Source organism: Chroicocephalus ridibundus, chromosome 24 (assembly GCF_963924245.1).
Source record: "Chroicocephalus ridibundus chromosome 24, bChrRid1.1, whole genome shotgun sequence".
Classification (NCBI taxonomy): domain Eukaryota; kingdom Metazoa; phylum Chordata; class Aves; order Charadriiformes; family Laridae; genus Chroicocephalus; species Chroicocephalus ridibundus.
In genome coordinates, this window is record NC_086307.1 from 3387147 (window position 1) to 3409852 (window position 22706).

The 22706-nt window shown below is 59.3% G+C and overlaps 1 protein-coding gene across 1 annotated transcript; it reads right to left on the minus strand.

The window, feature by feature from the left end:
* Positions 1-1054: 1054 nt before the first annotated feature.
* Positions 1055-21874, minus strand: ANKRD52 (ankyrin repeat domain 52). The gene is made up of 28 exons (XM_063359227.1): positions 21753-21874; positions 18318-18401; positions 15873-15951; positions 14562-14632; positions 12651-12851; positions 12422-12509; positions 12123-12265; positions 11741-11953; positions 11556-11634; positions 10842-10956; positions 10671-10753; positions 10464-10581; positions 9456-9524; positions 8985-9125; positions 8711-8788; positions 8258-8369; positions 7356-7427; positions 6702-6903; positions 6158-6245; positions 5904-6021; positions 5453-5672; positions 4743-4830; positions 3815-3898; positions 3504-3649; positions 3217-3299; positions 2644-2726; positions 2288-2379; positions 1055-1591 (listed from the first exon to the last, which is right to left on the minus strand). Exons 1-28 carry the CDS (start codon positions 21777-21779, stop codon positions 1347-1349), a joined length of 3222 nt encoding a protein of 1073 aa, XP_063215297.1. The 5' UTR covers positions 21780-21874; the 3' UTR covers positions 1055-1346.
* Between the last annotated feature and the right edge of the window lie 832 nt (positions 21875-22706).

Genomic DNA, 22706 nt, shown 5'->3' on the forward strand with positions numbered 1-22706 from the left:
ATACCATTACAGTAATTCAGAAGGAAAAAACAAACAAACAAACAAACCCCCAAACACCAATGGGAAAAAAAAAAAAAAACAAAACCCCAAAACCAAACAGTGCAACATTCTCGACTGCTTCAAACCTGCATTATAAATATGATTTCTAAAATTTAAAAAAGAAAAAAAAAAACAACCCAAAAACAAACAGAAAAAACCCCCTGATGACCCCACATACACGCACGCTAATGAACCTGCCAAGATGCTGCGTTAGAAAAATAAACACAGACTTACTCAGGGTTGTGAATAAGGACTTTGAAGTGCATTATTTTTTTTCCTTATTAAAAGGCTAAAACTTTCAGAACATTTTTTTATGATTTTTGTTGTTTTTTTTTTTAAAGGTAAATGCTCGTTTCTTTATAAATAACTTTTTTTTTTAAAAAAAAAAAAAAGCAACACTGACTCTCGCGTGGAAACGGCCACGCGAAACAGAGAATGACAATTCCAAAAAAAAAAAAAAAAAAAAAGAATCCAACATTTTGCCAAGAAAACAAACCAAACCAAAAAAAAAAAACAAAACCCAAAACCCCAAAAAACCAAAACCCAACCATCCAACAGAATCCCTAAAGTGCCTGGTGTGGGGAGGGAGGCTCCAGCAGCGCGTCCGCGGCCGGCCGGCCGCGGGGATGGGCAGCAGCACCCGTTTTTGCATATAAATGACAGCTGCCAAAAGGATTCTTTTAGTGTCCCAGGTACAGTAGATCTTGATTCAAGTGTTTGTATTGGAATCGAAGCGTGAGGAAAAGAAGTGACTGCGAGAGAGGAGCAGTTACAGTGGCACTTGGCGGGAGCTAACACCCACCCCAGCGCTCGCCAGACCAGCCGTTTCCCCAAGACCCCCCCCAGCCCCCAAATCCCACCAAGAGTTCAGGCTTCCCCATCCCGGCCGGGCGCTCGGGGGTGTCCCAGGCACTGGGAAACGTCTCAACCGATCTCAACCCACCCCCCAAAAGCCGGGAGACGGACAGACAGACAGACCCCCCCGTCCCCGTCCCCGTCTGCGGGGCAGCCATGGTGGCTCCGCCGGGAGAAGGCCGAAGCCCGCAGCATCCATCCCCCTGCCCGGCCGCCGGAGGGGTGCGAGCATGTCCCAAGCGGGAGAGGATGGAGAAGGGGTCAGGGGATGGGAACAGCTGCTCGTTAAGCCAATTAACAGCTTTGGCCCAGCCAGAAAGAGGAAGCGCTGAACTCTCGGCCTACCCGGCCACTCTAGAAGGCCTGCCCAGTCTTGTTCTCCTTTAAAGTGCCCTATATTTATAGAATTTCTAAATAAATATAATAAGATATTAGGTCACCCATAGTTTAAGCTACTCCGAGTAACAGCCGTCCAAGCCGATGGCGTTGTGCCGGTCCTTGCTGTAGGGGCAGGCGCCGCCGTTGGGCAGGGCCCCGCAGGCGGCCGTTTTGGCTGCGATGCCGCAGTTCTTGAGGAGGTTGAAGCTGAAAGAGCTGATGGCGTCTTTAGGTGGGAAAGGCTTCATGGTGGAGAGGATAAGTGCCAGGCAGTCGGCAACGTCCTTGTTGGGGGCGCATGCCAAGGCTGGGGTATGACCTAGAACAAAACCAGGGGGGAGTGAAGAACCGCCCCGAACGGGCACTTTCCCCGGGGGAAAACGCTTCGACGGGGGCAGTTTTCCCCCCCGCGTTGAGGGACACGGGCATCTATTTGTCTTTATCTCGAAAGACCCCGCTTCTGGGCGCCGGCAATGCCTGCAATCGCCGCAGCCGCCGCTTTGAAGCATGCCAGGCTCGGCAAGGAGAGGAATAAAAAGGCCTCAGAAGCCCTGGCAGCGCGGCAGACGCGATGATATTTTTCACAACTTCAAGGTGTTCCAGCAGCGCAAGATCTCTGCTGGGAGAAAAAGCTTCTGGCCACAAAAAAAACCAACCAACCAAAAAAAAAAAAACCAGTTTCTGCCAACTTGCGAGCGAGTCAACAGCTTATTGCTGGGCTGGTTTTGTGCCTGGCAGCAGAGCCAGACAGCCAGCAGGAGACGCATGGTGGGGGTAAAAGACATATTCCAAACACCTGTGGGACCTGGAAATGCTTTTACAGGGGATCGCAGGGCGCTGACGTCCTCACCCCGGCTGTTGCCGCGATGCCACGAGCTGAGAACGTGCCGCTCAACCGCGGAATGGATGGAAAAATCCCTCTGATCCCGGCTGAGCGCTTCCCCAGGCAGCCCCCCGACCCCTGGGGACATCACACTGAACCCTCTTCCCCCAGGTACCCGCGAGGAAGACGCACCTTCTTCATCCACAGCCAGCACGGTGGCACCTCTGCTGAGCAGGGCCTGGACGACGGAGGCCAGCCCGTTCCGAGCTGCGATGTGGAGCGGCCTGGGGTGGAGGGGATGGGAGAGGAAAAGGTGGCGTCAACCCGGCAGCGGAGCCTCCTGCCTCAACACCCCGTGTTACAACAAGGGGACCCACGAGCAGCTCCCGAGGGCAGAAACCCAGGGCCTGACGGCTCCTGAGCTTACCCGCTCGCGCACCGAGCGGGGGCAGAGCTCCTGCCACCCCTGAAGCATCACCCCCACCCAGCAAAGCCCTGCTTTCACCCCCCGTCCCCCCCGCCCCGGTGCCAGCTGTCCAAATACTCACATTTGCAGAGCACTGTTACTTGCATTGATAAGGCCAAGGTCTTGGGTTTCCCCCAGGATCAACAAGGCACACTTTTCATGGCCCTGGAAAGGAGATCGGACTGTTTTTAGTGCCGGAGCAGGACGGCAGGGGCAGCGGAGGGGACCTGGTGCTGTCTGAGCGGAACGGGATTCCCCGGGATACAGAAACGTTCCCTAAAACCGACCGCCTGCAACAGTTCACCACTTTGGCAGGGCCTGAGAAGGCGAGCTGCTGTCCCTTCCATCTCCCCTGCAGCGTCTCCTTCTTTGCGTGGACACACTGATCGCAAACCTCCTGCTCCGGAATCACCACGAGCTCAGAGGGGACCCCCCGGAAAAATACAGAGGGGGCTGTGCTACAACCTAAACAGCTCAAAACTGAATCAGGAGCAAATGTGCAGGTCAAGACAGGTCAGCATGCAGGCAGAGCAAGCCCAGGGCCCTCGCCTCCGCTCCGGCAGGGCAGGAGCAGGCGGACAACCCTTCTCATTACGGCGGCCAGGCTGAAGGTGACGGTGACCGCAATCACAGCTGCGAGCGGCCGGCTCCCTACCTTGCTGCAGGCCAGGTGAAGAGCTGTGTTCTTGTTGACATCCAGCACAGTTATATTTGCTTTTGCTTGGTACAGCAGGAACTCTGAAACGAGGAAAGACAGCTGCTGTTGAGAAGCAGCGGCACAGAACCCGGCAATGTGGGGCAGTGGCCATGTGCTGAGGGGGCAGGCTGCCCCAGCGTGCCCAGGAGGAGAGGGACAGCCCAGCTCCTGCGGGACGCGGTGACGGAGGAGGCACAGGGAGGCTTCACAGCCTGCGCTGGGGAAAGTGGCTGCCAGCCACGTACCGACTGCTGCGGTGTGCCCGTTCTCAGAAGCCATCATGAGAGGAGTCCTCCCCAGCTTGTCAGTCGTGTCCACCTCGGCTTGGTGGCGCAGAAGCAGCTGTAAACCATGGATGTTGTCTGCAAAGGCAGCAGCGTGAAGGGGTGTCCTGGGAAGAGGAGAGAGCGGGTAAAAAGGAGGGCACAGCACCCACCCCAGCCTACAGACACATGTGGGGACACCACAGTCCCTTTGTGCCACGGGAAGTCACGTGGAAATCACTGCAGGAGTCACAGCCACCACCCAGCAGCACCGGGGACGAGCCTGCGCTCACCTTCCTTTGGCATCTCTGCTATTAACAATCTTGGCACCTAATGCTTCCACCAGCATTTCAGCAGTGCCGTCCTGGTTGTTAATTCTGCGGTAGGGACAAGAAGGAAAGTTAGAACAAGACTAAGCAGCATTATCACGTCTGCAGTGGGAGCGAGCAGCACATTCCCGGGGCTTGGATGCAAAGAGTAGCTGGTCTGGAGTTGTTTAGGGTAAAACACCCCTTCACCCTTCTTGGTATTACTCAAGGAAATGCAGTACCACGCCAGACAACAGCCTTGCCTGGCCCTCTGCTGCTACGGGTCCCACGCCAGGCACAACGTGGCCATGCCTCCACCCTCCTCATCCCTCCACAGCTGCCCAGGGCAGCACATTCCTTCCTCTGCCGGCTGCAAACCAAGGAATCACCGTCAGCCCCCAACCCCTCTGCAGGACTCACACCACCCCAGACACCTCGGAGGAAGGCGGCACAGGACAACGTGGAACCCTTCTCCCACTAGAGCCCATCTGCAGAGCCTCGTGGGAAGCCCGCAGACTTCCTGAGACGCTCCACAACCAAAGAGCAGAGACGAGCCATCCAAGAAGGGCAGCAAAGGCTGAACCATCAGCCCTTGGCAGCTCCATTAGCTCCATCGAGCTGAAAGCCTGCTGGCACGGCAGCCTGTACATGACAGCCCTGGCTGTGCTGCGTGCAGCCAACGAGGCAGCTGCTTTACAGCTCCCCGGGGACCTCCAGCCGCCCAGCAGCTGCCCCCCTGCCACAGGGGGAGCTGAGATGGGCAGGTGGTACCACCCCCAGGAGCTGCTGCTGCCCAGGAAAGAGCCCTTGGCAAGAAGGGCAGGGTTTGGAGCTTCTCCGCTCGGACCACGAACCCCCTCTCCCACATCACCTGGCTGGGAAGAACCCAGGGCAGGTCCCGGGCGCCACTTACACTGCACAGTGCAATGGAGTAAAGGGGTTTCCTTCTAGGTACGCAAACGGATTGTGTTCAAGTAACAATTCAAGACAATCTTCATGTCCTGTGAGGAGAGAGGGACAGAAATACATCAGTACCCAGCCTGCGGTTCCTCACCTGTAATAGAGCAAGAAGGGACAGATGTCCCCTCTGGTTCTCCCCACATCCAAAGGGGACCCAGACGTCCCAGAGGCTGCCCCGGACCAGTGGCACCAAAGCGCCCAAACAAACCCATTCCCAGCAGAGGCAGATGTTTTGTTTCCTCTCCGGCAGCAAAGCTGCTGCACTTCAGGAGGTTTCTAATTCCACACCACCTCCTGAAGGACTTCACAGCCATGTTGCTAGCTTCCCTTTGAAACGCTGAGACTCCCCTTCCTGTTGCCGTATCAGTCCCACCATTCCCTGCAGCCAGGGTGACGGCCAAGTAATCCTATCAATCCAGCAGTCCTGGAGGAAGCAGGCTCAGCTGTTCTATAATAGCTGTTTTCAATATTTCATTCCTTTTTTTAAGGAGCTTGGCAGGGGGAGAAAAACTCCCTGCCTGCCTCCCTCCCAGATTCGTGCCATCCTTTCCACCACTGGGCTGACAGCTCCCAAAGCAAAGGGATAACCTGGCTCTTCCTGGCTCCCTCCTCCCCATCGATAGCCGGAGCAGCGGTGGGTGGGGGCCCAGCCCAGGTCCTTACCACTGTATGAAGCCCAGTGCATCGGTGAGTAACCGCTGTAGTCCACCACAGAGTCCAGAGGGTCAGTAGAGAGGGCTGCCTGCAGCAGGGTCCTCAGGATTTCTAAGTGCCCGCACGCCGACGCAAAGTGGATCGGGGTCCGGCCTTTGAAATCCCGACACAGAACGAAGGCATCGTGGTCCAGCAGGGCAGCCAGGCAGTCCTCACAGCCCGTCACAGCCTGTGCCCAGGAAAGAGGACCAGGAGGTCAGATCTCACCCTTCAAACGTTTAACAACAGAACTACCCCCTTCTTCCACAGCATCCTTCTCAAACGCTGCACCTCAGGAAGGGAAAATGGGCTCTTTCACTGAGGACTCTTGCAACGAAAAGAAACCACCGGCTTGTTCTCCAAGCAGCCTCTGTGCACGATGACGAGCAGAAGCTCGTCCCGGCCCCAGGGATGTACTCACCCCTCGGTGCAGGGCGGTCCTTCCCCTCTTGTCCGCTGCGTCGGCTGTGGATCCCTTCTCCAGCAGGAGGTGGACACAGTCAACGTGGCCATTCATGATCGCCAGCATCAGTGGGGTTCTGCAGGGGGGAGAGGCAGCAGGGCTTGGAAATCAGCCACGTTCAAGCATTGCCCCCTCTCCCCTGTCCCAGCCACCCCGCAAGGGCCTGACCCCGTGCCACACAGAACCCAAGAGAAACATCCCGATAAACTCACTGGCCGTGGATGTCCATGACGTCGGTGATGTCTGCCCGCTCCCCGCTGTCTATCAGGAGGTGCAGGGAATCGGTGTTCCCGTTGGCAGCTGGAGACAATGCAGGAGGAAAGGAGGAATCACACACGCGTTCAGACGGGTCCCCTCCTTCCAGCCACCGCCGCAAACCAAAGGAAGGGGCTCGTGCCCAGCAGTCAGGCACACGTGGCTGAGCAAATTCGTTAGGTGGTTGCCAGGCTACAGGATTGATTAGCACGTGCACGGGCTGAGCTGAAGACACGTGTGTGTGCAGAAGCTGCTGGTGTTGTCTCTCCCACCCGCTGCTGAGCCGCTTGGACCCTTGGCTTCTGCTGGCACATCACAGCAGGCTGCGCTGGCCCCATCCTGCCTCTAAGCATCATCCTGAACCACGGCACCTTCCCTCTCCCCAGACAGCAGCCGGGTGAACGGGCATCCTCGGCAGCGGTGGCACCGATGGCTGGAAGGGCTCTGGACACACTCCCTTGCTGCCCCCAACCGTCCCCTGCCCCATCTGCCCTCCGTCACCTGCAGCATGGAGAGGGGTCCACTTCCTCTTCCTCTCCTTCACCAGGGCGGACGCACCGTGGCTGGTGAGCACCTCCACGCACTCCGTGGAGCCTCTCTCCGTGGCGAGGTACAGCGCCGTCCGCCCCTTGTGGTCCCGCACGTCGAGGTTCACGAGGGTTTCGGCAAGTGTCTTTAGGGCTTCACAGTGACCATTATAGGCCTGAGGACAAAGCAGACCACGATAAAGCGGTGCCTGGAGAGGCTGAATCCAGAAATCCCCACCTTGGGACAATTCCTGAGCCCTGGGTCCCTCCAGCCAGGTGAGCTCCTGCCCAGCCATTGCCTCTCGTTTGCACTTGGGTCCCACACAAAGCCCTTGCCCACTCCCGCCCACACTCAGACAAAGGAGGTGGCTCCAAACAGCAGCAACCAGAAAGCCCTGCAGAGAGCAAGGAGTTTAACACACAAATCGAAGGGACTTTGACCAACGGCCTACAGGGAAAGCTGTTCCCCAGCCAGCGGCACCTTCCCTCCATTGCCCCACTCCTCACCGACGGCTGCGGGGACCCAGCCCGCGCTGCCTGGGAGCAGGCACCTCTCCAGGGCTCAGCGTGAACCCCACAGGCAGCCAAGTGCCCTCCGCAACCCCGGGGTTGGGCCAGCCATACTTACAGCTAAGTGCAAAGGGCTGACTGGAATGGTGCTTTCCACGTCCTCCAGGCAGTTAAAAGACATTTCCAGGAGCTGCAACGACAACAACACAACACCATAACTGATCCCGGACTCTCGGAGGCTTTGACGGACACCCTAGAATCATAGAATCATAGAATTGTTGAGGTTGGAAGGGACCTTTAAGATCATCGAGTCCAACCTTTAGCCTACCCTGACAAGAGCCACTTCTAAACCATGTCCCTCAGTGCCCCATCTACCCTTTTTTTAAACACCTCCAGAGATGGTGAATCCACCACCTCCCTGGGCACCTCCCTGTCCAGCAGCAGGCTGCAGAGGGGTTCGAAAAGCTGCTCATCTGCTTCAGAGCAATCTGAATTTCAGGACGGGACCTTCCTTAACCTGGCTTTGGGCCCTACACAGTCAGTCAGGTCAAGTCCCTGCTATCCCGAAGCCTCCCCACTACTCGTATGATTTCCTACGCCCACACGGCCGCGAGCTTACCCCGTAACAACGCGGGCACTTCAGAGTTACAAGGCATTTTCTGTACTGCAAGAGTTCTTCCTTGGCACGGGTCTCCAGGCTTTCTTTTAAAAGCCCAGCCTTGCTCTATTTGCCAGGGATTTAAGCAAGACATCCATACGTCCCCGTGTGCCAGGTAACAATCTCAGGCATCTCGCCCAGGCCCAGGTCTTTCCCGCCATGATGTTCCCAGCACAATGGCTCCCCAAAAGTCCCCGTGCTTTTTAATCAGCACATCTCCCTTCCTCCTGGACAAGCCCTAACACCGTCGTGCCTACAACAGGCAGAGTCCTTTAGCCACACCGTAGGGCTTGACGTGTTCCTTAGGGGGGGCTTCCCCCCCTTCTCCTGGCAGCACAGAGGGTTTTCTCGGGCTCACTCACCAGTTCAAGGTTCTGCCTGTTGCCGTACGCAGCTGCATAGTGGACAGCGGTATATCCCTGCTTGTCCCGGAGGGATGGGTCAGCACCATTATCCAGCAAGAACTCTAAACAACTGCGACGAGCAAGAGAATGGGGAGACGAAGAAAAAGGGGAGGTTGGAGAGGCAGAGCTTTGCGGGCCCACCCCCCCGCCCCCCACCAGCTTTGATCCCAGAGCGGATGCTGTACTGATCCCCTCAAGACACGGAGCACATGCAAAGCGCACGGGAAGCGGGGACCGGGAAGCGATGGCCAGGTTTGCCTCCAGGATCAAATCAGCAGATGTTTCCTCCAAGGCATCACTGCTCAGTTCAGCGTGAAGCAGAAGCAAGGCATTTCTAGCGGCTGCATGCAGGGGTCTGGGAAAGGGGTAAACAACAAACAACTGCCAGATGGAGCTGCGGCGCGGACTCACAAGAATGCCTCCTTCAGCCTGGACTCCTTCAGTGGCTCCTCATCAGTGTCATGGCTGTTTCCTGAATGAGTCTCTGCTCTGAAAGGTCAGAGACCTGCATCAGTTCGCTGACCGTCCCCCTCCTACCCACGCTCCTCCAAGCGCTCCCCTCTGCGCAAACCACCGAGCGCCAGCAGCAGGGAGGTGGCCAGGGAACAGCAGAGCATGGCCGCCCAGCCGTGCGCCATCGTCTCCAGCCCCCAACAGCGAGGAGCGGGCGCCCCGAGACACTCACCTCCTGTACGTATCCGAAGCAGCAGCATAGTGTAAGGCGGTACAGCCTTTACAGTCAGCCTCGTTAATACTGGCTCCTGCCGTGACCAGCGTCACCGTACACTGATAGCTGCCGTTGGCAGCCGCGTAGTGCAGTGGAGTTCTGGGGAGGGGGGGAAAGGAGAAGGGGGTTTAGCAGCGCTGCCGGTCACACAGATGGAGAAACTCGCCTGGCACCAAGGCAGGACCCAGGGAGGCAGCCACCCCCCCAGCTGCTGAAGGAGGGAGCTCAAAGGTTTGGGTCAGCAGCTCCTTCTGAAGAGGCAGAGCTGGACCTCTTGGGGTGAGAGGGGGTGAAGGAAGCAGATTTAGACACCGAATGCAGCAAAGCTCTTAGGAATGTCCCAACCCAAACCCAGGCTCGGTGCGCTCCAGCTGTTTTAGGACTGGAGGAATCACCCTCGCTCCCTTGCAAGACCCACAGCACGCTTACCTTCCGAATTTATCTCTCCTCCTCAAGTCAGCACCGCTGCTCAACAGCAAATTAAGACATTCAACGTTCCTACGGGAGGTAGGGAGATGAGTTAGACACCGATCGGAAGGAACCGCAGCAGGAACGCGATCTCCTCCTTGTTGCAGACAAGACAGCCCCGCTCCTCACCCGCACGGACGTGCCGAAGCTCAATTCGGCTTCTCATCTTTGGGCAGCGCAAGAGCCGCAGCCATGGCTGGATGCTGCGTACACAAAGCTCTTCCCTGCTCTCCAGTGAAACAACCCTTCATGCTTCCTGCCTTACCGGCGCTATCCCGCACCGCGCGGAGCTCTCAAACAAGCAGGCAATTATCAAGAGACATTAGCCATGGCATTAGTGCAGCTGACGCACTGGATTTTTATGCTACAAAAAAGATGTAGGTTTTCTGGCTTCTGCGTCAGTGCTCTGGTCCCGCCGCTCAGACAGGGTAAGAGAGCTGCGATGCCGAGGGACGGCTCCGGGGACGGCTCTCAAGCATCGCACAGACGTAACGGAGACGAGGTCCTCCATGGGACTCCACGCCTCTGCCGTATTGCTGCAGCCGCATTCCCCCTCAACGCACCGCGTGAAATCAAACTCCCTGGCAAACAATACGAGGCATTTACGCAGCCAGCTAAATCCCTGCTGCTTTTTAGGCATCAGCTCGTGAAGCCCTTTACAAACTCCCAGCCAAGGAAGCATCTTAGCCCCATTTTAAAGAAGGGTAAACAGCCACGGAGGGGAGCGACCCAGGATGAGTCACAGAGTCAGCGGCAGAACAGGGCCAAAAGGTTTCCATTTTCATTCCTGCTTGAAACACAGGTTTCCGCTCTCCCCCACAGCCGGGAACGGCACCCAGGGGTCCGACTCCCAGCCCTGACCAAAGCACTGCGCTGGGCTGCCCATGCTGGAGCCGAGGTTTGGGCTGGGGGGCAGGCAGCGACCGCCCTGGCGGCAGCGTGGGACCGGCGCCCCGTGCAACAGCTCACCCTCCAGAAGCAGCAGCGTGGAGGCAAGTCCTCCCGAGGTTGTCAGGCGTGTTGATATCGAAGCCTGCAGACAGCACGTGCTCATTGCTCAGCGAGGAGACGATACTGTACAACTGACCTGGGGGGACAGGAGGGACAGGGGGTCAGGGGGAAGCTGGAGGGTCCCCTGAGTGCCCCCACTGCAGGAGGGGCGGCCGAGCCACTCACCTGAGGAAAGTAGCTTACGGCAACAGTCTGAAAATCCAAAGAGAACAGCTAAGTGCAGAGGGAACATGTCGTGGATCCCACGCCTGCCGGGAGACGAGAAGGGAGTCAGGATGGAGCATTTCTGCATCCTCCAGCCCAGGGCAGGGGAAGGGCGGAAAAGCCTTTCCCTACCTTGCAGTGTCAGCACCATTCGTCATCAAAGTACTAATTAGCAGCTCGTGGCCATATCTAGCAGCAACATGGAGGGGGGTATTGCCGTATTTGTCCGCACAGTCAATCTCGCTGCCTGGAAAGGAAAAACCAAGTGTTTTGCCAGTGAGTCTCTGCGTTCTAGTCCTGAGCAGCCCAGGCTGTTCCGACGGCCGCGTCCCTGTCTCAGGGACACAGCTAACAACTCCAGTCCTTTCAGCATCATGCAGCAGGAGAACTGCAAGCTGCTCTCCGAGCCGAGTGCTTGCTTGTATCCTGCAAACCCAGGGCATTAGATCTCTCCCCTTGCCCCTGGAGGGGATGTATTCAGCCCCGGAGGTCTCCAGCTGAACCCCTGGGGTGTCTGCCAAGCCTGCAGTCCTCTTACAAGAATATTGTCTTTCAGGCTGGACGTGGCGGTGGGAATGCTCTTTGGCTGCTGCAGCTCTGACACAGCTGGAATTTCAGTCCCCTGGTTTACACTTCGCTGCCCTTAAGGGCACGCACGTTCCCTGCCACCCCCGAGCAGCACAGGGCCACCGGCAACAGCCCCAAGAGCACAGAAGTGAATCTGAGTGATAATTGTAGAGCTCCTAAACGCTCCGAGCAAACACTCAGGGAGGTCCTGGAGGCAGGTGCTGAGAAGCCACAAGAAAAGGCCGGGGTAGCCCAGGGCCGGAGGAAGAAGCCACTCACCATTCTGAATGAGGATCTGCGAACGCGTGAACCGTCCGTGAATGGCAGCCATGTGCAAAGGGCTCTTCCCTTCCTTACTCTGCAGAGAGCAGAAAACCACGTCGCATCAGGCTTCCCACCACCCTTCCCCGAGCTCTCCCACTGGGCCGCGGGTCCCCGCTCCCCCCATCCCCTCGGTGCCAGACCTGAAAGTTGACATCGGCCCCATTGTTGACGAGGAGCTCTAGACACAGGGCCCCATTGGTAGAGACGGCAGCAAAGTGCAGAGGGGTGAAGCCCTTCTCGTTAGGCTGATTGACGTTGGCGCCGTAATTGACCAGCTCGTTGGCCACGGCATCTTGGCCCATGTAACAGGCAATGTGAAGTGCAGTGTTACCGAAGGAATTTGGTTCATCGATCTGTGGGAGCAATACACCCCGGAGGATTTGGGGATTCAGAAACACACAAAAAAAAAAGGCAGCTGAGAACCAGCCAGGGCTCCTGCTGCCACCCAGCACCCTCTCCTGCTCCTGGCTCCAAACTAGCCTGCACCCAAGCCCACCCTCCTCATAGCCGTGGGCGTCTTACCTCGACTCCCAGCCTCAGCAGGTGACGCACGACTTCGATCTGGCCGCTGGCCGCCGCGGTGTGCAGCAGGGTGTAGCCCTTCTTGTCCTTACACATCACATCGGCTCCTCGGGCCACCAGCAGCTTCAGAACCTCCAAATGCCCTGTCCGGGAGACAGCGGTAAGAGCCAGGGGACCCCAGAAAACGGAGACCTGGGAACAGCGGCCTTTGGGGAGCCCCACCACCCTGAATGGTGAACCCATAGCCAGCAAGCAACACGGGAGAAGAAACCGGACCGACGTCCGTGGGGAAAACCTACCTAGGAAAGCTGCCCAGTGGATGGGCTGGCGGTCCTTCTTGTCGCAAGTACTCAGGCTGGCCCCTTTGTTCAACAGCAGGTTCACCATCTAGACGGGGAGAAGCGGCGAGAGGCAAGGCTGAATTCCTCCCCGCTTGCGCAGACAGAGGTGCCTTCGCCACCTGCGAAGCCCGGACCCAGGAAGGGGGACACGTGTGGGGTGTCCTGTGGCCCAACCCGCCTGTCCTACCTCGAGGTGGCCGCTGTGCACGGCGTGGTGCAGCGCCGTGCGGCCCGTGCGGTCCGCGACATTGACAGTGCTCAGCAGGGGGATGATGGCCTCCACGCACTTGGTGGCCCGGTTGGCAGCGGCGACGTGCAGAGGCGTTTGCCAATACTTGTCGCGGGCATTGACGTCTGCCGAGTGCTTCAGGAGGAGGTGAAGTGCCTTCTGGCGGGAGCAGAGGAAAGCAGAGCTCGAATCCAACCCGCTGGAGCCCCCAGAGCCCTCCAGCCGGGTGGGGGAAGCTGCGGCTCGGTCCACCTCATGCTTTCAGCACGCACAGGGCCGCCCAGATCCACCCCGAGAGCCAGAGGGGGCTGAGCTGAAACTGCACCGCACACTCAGGTCTGGCTTCTCCCCACCCCGCCAAAGGAAAGGACTTGTTTGCTTTCGTGTCCCCCACACCATTTTGAAGCCTCCACTATGGCTGTGTTTCAGGATGTTATCACAGAGAGAGGGCGAGAGAGGTAAAGACAGCGTGAGAGAGGCTCCAAGACCGAGCAGGGAAAAGGAATCTTCCCTACACAAATCCTCCAGCTTTCAGCTGGGCAGCTCCGGCTCCTTCCAGGCTGGAGTTTGGTGTGTGGGACCCAAACGAGCCGGGCTCATCCCACCCGAGTGCAGCTGTGAAACGGCTCCCCGGGGGGGTACCGGCACGGGAGAAATACCTCCGAGCCATGCGATTTCCCTGTAAGTGAGCGTTCGCCCGTGACTCATGAGGTGCAAAGCGCCCGGGGGATGACAAATGTGACCCACTGACCTATATTTGGTAATTATTTCCCCCTTGTTGCTGGTAGCGGCTGTTTGCCGCAACCCCACGTTTTCCTTGCTAGGGTTTGCAGGCTGCCCGCTTCCACGCAGCACCGCAGCAGCGCTTCCAACAATCCCAGCCCCACGGCTCACGCTCTGTTCCTTTCTCCCGGGGCTAACCGATACCACTCCCGGCTGGGAGAAGCACGTGAAACGGCCGGGCAGTCCGTAAACCCAGGAATCCTAGGGAGCAGGCTCCAGGCAGGAGAAGTGGCGAAGCACAGAGGCATTTCGGGAAGGCTGCTCTCAGGAGCTGGCACTGCCGGAGCCCTGTGCCAAGCATCCCGGGGAAGAAGAGAGCGAGGGAGGTGACTCCCCAGCATATCTGAGCCGAGGCAGAGAAGGAAACCGAGCGTGCTCAAATTCACAGACAAGCGGCACTTCAGACCTGACAGGAAAACAGTCTCGGCTTGCCGAGCTCCCGCGTTTTAGCGGCTCACAGTAACTGTCCACACACGTTCGCAGCAAATGCCTTCAGTAGAGGTTTGCGCTAATGTGTTTCATCCCGCGTCTGCTGCCGATTAAGACAGTTCGTGCAACCAGCTGATGTGTGGTAACTCGCCCTGGATGTCAGTCAGGGCTTCGGATCCCCTGGCTCCAACCAACACGACCGCAGAGTTTCTTGCTCTCCGGCAACTCAAAACAGGACAAAGTTAAGTGGGATGAAGTTAAGCCCACAAAAGCTAAACGTCAGGAAATCTTTCCAACAAGATCCGTTGGAATCAGCTCCCGAGAGAAAGGGTGAGAGCCCCATCATCCCTCAAAGAAATGTAAAGCTGGATTAGACAAAGCCCTGGGGAAGGGGGGAAAGGCAGGGAGGAGGATGTTGTGGGGAAAACACACATGCTAATTCCTGAAGGATGGAGGCAAGGGAACCGAGGAGATTTTTTTTCCAGCTCCCATTTTCAGCCTCTGAATTATGCCTTCGTCCCCTCTCCACTCGAACAAGACCACCCATCCCAGCCAAAAGCAGGCGAGATGGAAAAGAGAAGGAGAAGCACGGCCCCCTCCTCCCACCAGCGCCCAGCGCCCCCCTGCACGGAGCAGGCAGAGCCAGAGGGAACCTACCTCGTTACGAGAAGCCGCAGCGCGGTGTAACGGGGTGAGCCAAACAGTGTCCTTCGCGTTAACGTTAGCACCTGAGGAGGAACAAAAGGAGGGATCAGGGGGCAGACAAGTGACCGGCTGCCCCGTTTCCAGCGTCCCAGGACAGGTCTGCAGCCGCCTCTGAGGCGCCCACCGGGCAAAAGTGCCGCTTCTGCTGCGAGAGGGGACCTTGCACCGAGCCGTAGGTGGGACAGACCCTGTGAACTGCGAGAGGAACGAGCTACACCCCCGGGGAGACCGTGCTGGTGCGCTGCAAGGGAGATGGCAGGGCACACGCTGAAGAGACAACATCTCCCTGAGGGCCAGCTTCCCCGCTGAGCCAAAAAAACACATCCAAGACCCAGCGAGCAGTTGTGCTCCTTGCTTTAAAACAAGGCCACTTGAGACAGAAAACCAGAGCATTTCCTGGGAGCTGCGGTCGCTGTGGGCTGTGCCTCCGTATCAGGAAGGAAAGGTGAGAGATTACTGCCACCCCAGCTCCAGATTTGTGGTACGCACTCAGGTCCCACGACCCCTGAAGCCCCTGCCCTTCTTTGCTGCTGAGAACTCAACACGCAGGCACGAAAAAATTTAACACAGGGCACATAAGGGCACCCCACGCTCTGCAGACAGGGCCGAACATCCCCGATCCTGTTTAACAAGCCCTCAGCAAAGGATTTCTCCAAGTCTCTCCTTGTCGGGTCACATAGGATCAGGCCGGCCTTGGGGTTCCTCCACACCAGCGGCAAGCAGCTGCAAAGCCCACGGTGCCCCGAGGTGTGCGCTGGCGAATGGCAGACGAGGAGACTCCCCGGTCTGCACCGCACAGGCGCAGGACCCAGGCACGGGGCTGAGGGTCTCTGGAGGGAACCGAAGGGCAGCTTTACGCCAAGTAACACAAGCCAAAAGCGAGGAAAATCCCCCGTTTCTCAGCCGACCCCTCTCCACGAGCAAGTGAAACTCTGCTCCCCTGAGCGTCTGGCGTTCAAGGCGACCCCTCGTACCTCCTTCTAACGCCGAACACCTTGCACACATCCCCCTCCTGGCTTGGTTTCCACCTCTGCTATTTCAGTTCCAAGGCGCTTCTCTGTCTGAACAAACCTCTTAGGATTATGGCAACGTTTCCTAATCTCCCCCTTGGCTGCAACCCCACCGGCTTAAGCATGAGCACACGGTTCCTTGGAAGGCGACCAAAAACTATTGCTCTGCACCCCTAAGGCCAGAGGAGATCAGAAAAGCACCTTAAAGGCAGCGCCAGCTCTCGAGCCGAGTACCCTGAGCCTTGGCCCTTACCTGACAGTATTAGGAGCTCGAGGATTGCAACATCTCCTATGTAGGCAGCAGCATGCAACGGCGTTCGTCTTTCTTGGTCCTGAGCGGGGATGTAAGAAACAAAAACCGTCTGTGAGCTTCGAGGGCAGGGAGATGCCTCCATTCCAGCTTGCCCCAACACCTCCCGTAAGCACGTGCAGCATCTCGGGATGGGAGACAGGGAGAAAACCGCTTAAACTCAGCACCCTCCTGCGGCGTTCCAGGGGTGCGCTGCCCTTCCGGAGCTCCCCAGGTGCTGGGGTGGCCGGAGCAGAGGGCACCTTGGCCATAAGCCCAGGACAAGACGGGGATGCTGTGAGGGCTCTGGTCGCTCGTTTCACCCCCCCTCCGACTCCCCGGAGACCGACCCGACCCGGCTCTGGCGCTGTCGGACTTAATGAACGCCTGCAAAGCACTCTGCGATCCCAGATGAAAGCCTGGCCGCGCTCCGCCAGTGCACAGGCTGTCCCATTCCGCACGCTTTTATCCTCTCGGCCAACAATAAAACCCACAGAATTACAGACAGCTCCAACACCCGACCCAGACCTGCCGGCTGCCGAAGGGCAGGAAGGTGCAGAAGCCCCTCTCTGATCTTAGATTGGATGAGCCAAAGAAAAAATACCGTTCACTTCTGTTTAGTCAGGGCCGGGCCCTGGGTAACCTCTGCCTCCGGGCGTTTGGTTCAGGCTTCCCTTGGGGAACACGCCATGTACTAAAGCCAAGAAGCAAACACGGAAAGAGACAGAAGAGTTTCAAGCCCCATATTTTGTGCTTGGGGGGGGCGGGAAAAAAAAACACCAAAACGTAATTGCTTTTCATTGGGTTAAAAACTGTTTGGAAAATGGTGGTGGTTTCATTATTTATTTTTTTTTGGTCACAACTTGTGCTTGCACAACCAGGCAGGAGGATGTGAAAGTGAAACCCAGCTGGCAGGTCACTGAACAAGCAACAACATTTCCAAACCTGCACACAAAAAGGAAATTAAGTGTTAACAATTGTGGTTTTATTCCTTCGGCAGCTGCGCGAGAGCTCAGCGAAACAATCCCAATCCTCTCTCCGGACAAGAGAGGACGAAGAGCTGCCGGCTCCCCAACCAAAGCAGTCGTGGAAAAAAAAAAAAAACGACCCACAACCCACGCTATCTCTGTGTAATAAGCAAAGGTACAATCGAATCGTTAGTCCCGCTGGCACGCGGGCACCAGCGCGGGCCGCCCTCACCTTCCCGGGATGCCAGCCAGCGTCCGCCCTTGACCTCGGGGGTTTAACACCACGAGCCTTGGGTGTGCACCGGCCCCGGCTCCGCAGGCTGGGTCGGGCGAACGCCCTGATGAAGGGCTCGGCGAAACAAATAGGAACGTGCCAAAAATCCGGCAGCCGCCGGCAGCACAGCTGGGAGCGGCACGGCCCAGAGCCCCGGTTTAATGCCACGGCTCAGAGGAGACGGTGAACCAGAACGGGCTGCTCTTGCCCAGAGCTCACAATTTCGCCCGGCTTTTGGGCTGAGAGCGCAGGAATTGCTGACCCGGCACCAGTCCAACTGTGCCATCATGTCAGGCTGCGTTCCTTATCTGCACATCTGCCGCTGGTTTGTTAGCGGGGAAGCTCGTAAACCAGATCAAGGGAAGGCACGCTGACAGGTCAGACGGGAACGCTCACAGGCAGGTTTCACCCCTTCCCTCGCCGGAGTCCGGTCCCCACGTTCCACGTGAGGACAGACCACGCTCGTCACCACCAGACTGGCGCTACCGAGGGCTGCTCCCACAGGAGCCAGCCCGGCCGCTCGTGGGACCCGGCGGGATGTATCCGAACGGTGGCCGCCTCTCCCGGCCTCCCCGTCAAAACCACCCTCCGCCATCAGGCTTAGGGACAAGCGCAGCGGAAACCCCTCCTGACACTGGTGAGATGAGCTGGGCTTTGCCGAGCAGCTCAAATCCTCCTTCCCCTGAGGGGAACGACCTCACCTCAAGGCAGACCCGCTGCGTTCACGCCAAACTATGTTGGGTCACCATCCCAAAGCAGAAAAACGTAAACTGGCAAGGCAGTTTAAGCCGAGCCTCCGTGAAAATTCCTCCCCGACACCCCACAGCCTCTCAGAGATGCTCCGCGTGGCCGAGAGCTTTAGGAGGCTCACACTGTCTCCTGGGGAGGAGCAGGAGTCCTGGTCTTCCACGTGCCCCATTTTACAGATGGCAAAGTCGAGGCAACCGGACAAAGCTGCAGAGCAAACGACAGCCAAGCCAGGAGCAGAATCCAGAAATCTTTCGTTTCAAAATGCCAGCTCTGACCATCCTTGCCAAAAAGAGTCCCCCCCGCCCTTGACGGCAACCACATCTCACCCAGCTGAGCCTCTGCCCTCCTCTCTGCAGGGAAGGGAATGGGGAGAGCTGGGTGAGGGAAGGGGAGCGAGCACGGCCGGGCAGGACTCACCAGTACATTAATGTTCTCCTTCTGATTCAGCAACGACCGCACCTCCTCTATATCGCGGTTGAAGATGGCTTGGACCAGAGGAGGCTACAAAGGAAAAGAGAAGCAAGTCGTGAAGGTGGCACCACGTGGAGGACGCGACAGGGAGGAGAACCAGCACCATCACGGCACGTCTCAGAGACACTGCACCAGCCCGATTCAGCCAGGACCTCGCTCCACGAACAAGCCCCCCGGCAGCTTCCTCACGTCCGTGGTCCACGAGCACCAGAGACCAATTTTTAAGCCAGAAAAGGTACTTTTCTCAGTTGTTTGTTGGCAAACGGACCAAGGAATCATTGGAAAAGCCTGCCCGCTTCCTGAGTCTAAGGAGCAGCGCTGATCACAGCCCCGGCAGCCCACCTGCGGAGCCTCCAGCAGTGTGCCCGTGGCACGGCTTAGCTGGCCACACGCAGCACCAGGCCACGGGGAGGCAGGTCCGGCTCCCGCTACCTAAAGCTTTAGCCACAACGGCCAGAAAATCCTCCCTCTGAGCTGGCTGAAATCTCCGGGTACGAGACAGATCTTTGCAGACAGTGAATCGGGTTTCCTGTCACAACTAGGTGATGCCTCACGCTCTCCTGCAGAAGGCTGTGAATTTACTGCTGCTCTCCTGTCTTTTGAGTAACACCTACGATGCCACGCTGGCTCCGACGGCACAAAGAGCCCGGCAAAGCCCAGCCCGGCAAAGCCCAGCCCGGCAAAGCCCAGCCCGGAGCTCCTCCTGTATCCTGCTGCCCACATCTCAGAGACGTTACGGAGCAGACCTGGGTGAAAGCCAGGAGCGGAGCCCAGGCCACGCAGCCAGCCGGTGCCCTGGGCTGCAGGACTGGAGCTGCCCGAGCCGTCGGTGCGGCGAGGCCGGTCGGTGGTGAGGTGCTGCCCAACCTCCGGGCATCGGCCGAAAACTCTGCGCCCCATTTCTCAGGCCTGAAAACGCCATTTTCCTGCTGAGGGTTCCTCGGAGGCGGGGGCTGAGGCTGCTCTGGGTCCATTCAGCACTCGGTACCCCACAATCCTGCCAAATCCAATGCTCCCCTGCTCCGGCCGGACGAGACGCTGCTGCTTTTCGCACGTTAAGCCCAGGGTGCTGTGACCCCCAGCAGCCCCGGTACGCCCCAACAGCTGGGTCCAACAGCCGCAACCGGTGAGCCCCACTTATCTCAAGGTCTCGGAGGAACAACAGCGCTTCGTTTTCAAGGCAATCCCTTCTCCTCCCCGCTGCCCCACCGACCTCCCGCTCATCTGCTCACCCCACCGTCAAAGTAAGAGCAGTTAAAGACAGGGGGGAACACATCCCGGGTCAGAGGGAACGCGTGAGTCATTCCCCTGGAATGCAGCAGACTCAGCATCACTCGTTAAGACATTAAAAAAAAAAAAAAAAAAAAAAGGCTTTAGGGAAAAAAAAAAATAAAAAAAATAAAAAAATCGCAGACGATAATTATGCCCTGAGCAGTCTTCAGTGGCGCGCGGTTTGCAGCAGTGCTGGGTCTGACACACCCACCCACCATTCACAGGGAAAGCTCAATGTTTTGGTTACCAAAAAAAAAAAAAAAAAAAAAAAAAAAAAGTTCTATTTAAAACCCAGATCAATCCCTCGTCCTCACCCCTCCCCTCCTTCATCCACCCTGTCAGGCTCCAAACGCTCGCTGTATTAACCGTACCGCAGGAATGGGCGGCGGGGGGGGGACACAGGACAGGGACACAGGCGTAAATATTTGGTTTCGAGGGGCCAGCAGCCCCCGAATCGAGGTGGATTAAGGCGGTTTATGTAAAACGCGCGAGGGAGAGTGGATGTCCAAGCGGGGGCCACTGCTCCGGTGACAGGGTAGGGGCAGCGGCCACAAGCCGGGAGAAGGTGAGGGGGCTGCGAGGGGATGGAGGGGGGGTCCCAAGCGAGACCCTGGGATGGGATGGGCCAGGAGCTGGTGACACCAGGGTGGGGGCTGCCTTGGAACCCGGTGGGGAGACACCCTGCACCCCAGGAGTGTCCCCAAAATCGTGCTGGGGACACCCTGCAGCCTGGAACTGGCCCCAAAACCATGCTGGGGACATCCTGCACCCCACGAGTGTCCCCAAAACCCGAGGGGGAGACTCTGCACCCCAGGAGTGTCCCCAAAACCGTACTGCCGACACTGCACCCCAGGAGTGTCCCCAAAACCCGAAGGGGACACCCTGCACCCCAGGGGCGTCCCCAAAACGTGAGGGGGACACTGTGCACACCGGGAGTGTCCCCGAAACCATGCTGGAGACATTCCACACCCCGGAATTGTCCACAAAACCTGAGGGGAGACTCTGTACCGCAGGAGTGTCCCCAAAACTGTGCTGGGGACACCCTGCACCCCATGAGTGTCCCCAAAACCCAAAGGGGACACCCTGCACCCCAGGGGCATCCCCAAAACCTGAGGGGGACACTGTGCACACCGGGAGCGTCCCCAAAACCATGCTGGAGACATTCCGCACCCCAGAATTGTCCCCAAAACCTGAGGGGAACACCCTGCACCCTAGGAGTGTCCCCAAAACCCGAGGGGGACATCCTGCACCCCAGGGGTGTCCCCAAAACCCACGGGGGACTCCGTGCACCCTAGGAGCGTCCCCAAAGCCCAGCGAGGGCACCCCACCAACCAGGAGAGTGTTCCCCAAAACCCAAGGGGGACACCCTGCACCCCAGGGCATCCCCAAAACAGCACTGGGGACCACCCTGCATCCCAGAAGCGTCCCCAAAACCCGAGGGGGACACTGTACGCCCCAGGAGCGTCCCCAGAGCCCCGCGGGGACACCCCACCACCCAGGAGTGTTCCCCAAAACCCAAGGCGGAGACTCTGCACCCCAGGAGTGTCCCCAAAACCATGCTGGGGACACCCTGCACCCCGCAAGTGTCCCCAAAACCCGAGGGGGACACTGTGCGCCCCGGAATTGTCCCCAAAACCGTGCTGGGGAAACGCCGTAGCCCAGGAGCGCCCCCAAAACCCGCCGGGGACACGACGGGGGCGGCAGCGGCCCCGGGGTAGGCCGGGGTCCCGTCCCGGCGCTACCGGGACCGATGGTTCCCCCCCGGGGGTCTGCGCTCCCTGCGGCGGCGGGGGATCCCGTCCCGGGGCCCTGCCCTTACCGGGCCGGGGATCCCGCCCCCGCCGGGCCCCGGCGGCTGCGGGCGGAGCGGAGCGCGGCGATCCCGGCGGCGGGGGAGGCCCGGCGGGCCCCAGCTGCGGGCGAGAGCGGGCCGGGAGGCCCCGTGAGGCGGCGGGCGGGGGGCCCCGGCCTGGGGCGGCGGCCGGGCCGGGCCCGGTGGCGGGCGGCGGCGGGGCGGACTAGGCCGCGCATCCCCGGTCTGGCGTGGCGGCGCGGGCGGGCGCGGCGCGGGGGGCGGCGGGGCGGAGCGGGGCGGGGGGCGGCGGTTACCTGGTCCGTGATGCTGAGAATCCCCATCTCGGGGCCGCCCTCAGCGCCCAGCTCCCGGCATCGGGCTCCGGCCGCGGCGGCTCCGCTCAGGCGGCTGGCGGGGCGGGGAGCGGCTGGGCCCGCCCACCGCCCGGGGAGCGGCCGCCGCCGGGCCGCAGCGCCGCCGCCGGCCGCCATCGTCGGGACCGCCGAGCCGCGGCTGGGGGGAGGGAGCTCTCCGGAGACCCCCGGGGGATCCCCAGGCCTCCCCCTGCTCCGCCAGGACACCCCGGTGGGCTTCCACCAGCGCAAGCCCAGCCCGCGGCCCCCGCACCGGGCAGGCGAGCATCCCATCCCGCCGCCACCGCTCGGGGGCCCGGCAGGAGCCACCCCTGCCCTGGTCCGTGGGGTCTGGAACCGCATCCCCTCCCGGGCGGCTGCCACCGGTACTGGGGCGTCGAAGGTGCGCAGCCGTCGCCGTGCAACCCGGGCGGCTCGGTACCGGGGTAGAGCTCTGCCCGCTCCCTGCCCGCGTCCCCGCTGCCGCCTCCACGCCTGCCCGAGGGACGCAGGATCGGACACCGCTTCACCCGCTCCCCCATCGCTCCCCGCTGCACCCTGGCAGGCTCCAGGCGCTGCCTGCCCAGCTGCGGCCCTCCCTGCTTGGGAATAATGTTAAATCACAGACCCGCCGAAGCGGTTTGGGCCTGACGCTGAACCGGGGGCCTGAGGTGACGTGATGGAGCCCGCGAGCAGCTGCGGATATCTCCGCCCGGGAGAACAGGCCCGCTGCCTGCCCCGGTGCTGCTGGGAGCGGCGGGGCCGTGGGCTGGTGAGCCCCACCGGGGCTGGGCTGCCCCCCGGGCACCGCTGGGCCCTGCACCCAAATCCCGGCGCCGGATGGAGAGGACGTGGAGCGTACCGGGCCTGGCCCGCAGGGTCCCGGCTGAGCCCCGGTACCGGCCCGGAGGGAGG

Bases quoted from the DNA above. Each gene is read 5' to 3' on its own strand.
- ANKRD52 (XM_063359227.1), bottom strand. From the start codon at position 21,779: ATGGGGATTCTCAGCATCACGGACCAG. The intron at 6,246-6,701 runs GTGACGGAGGGC...CATTGTCTCCAG, and splicing joins GACCCCTCTCCATGCTGCAG to CTGCCAACGGGAACACCGAT. The intron at 3,899-4,742 runs GTAAGTGGCGCC...TCCCTACCGCAG, and splicing joins ACTCCATTGCACTGTGCAGT to AATTAACAACCAGGACGGCA.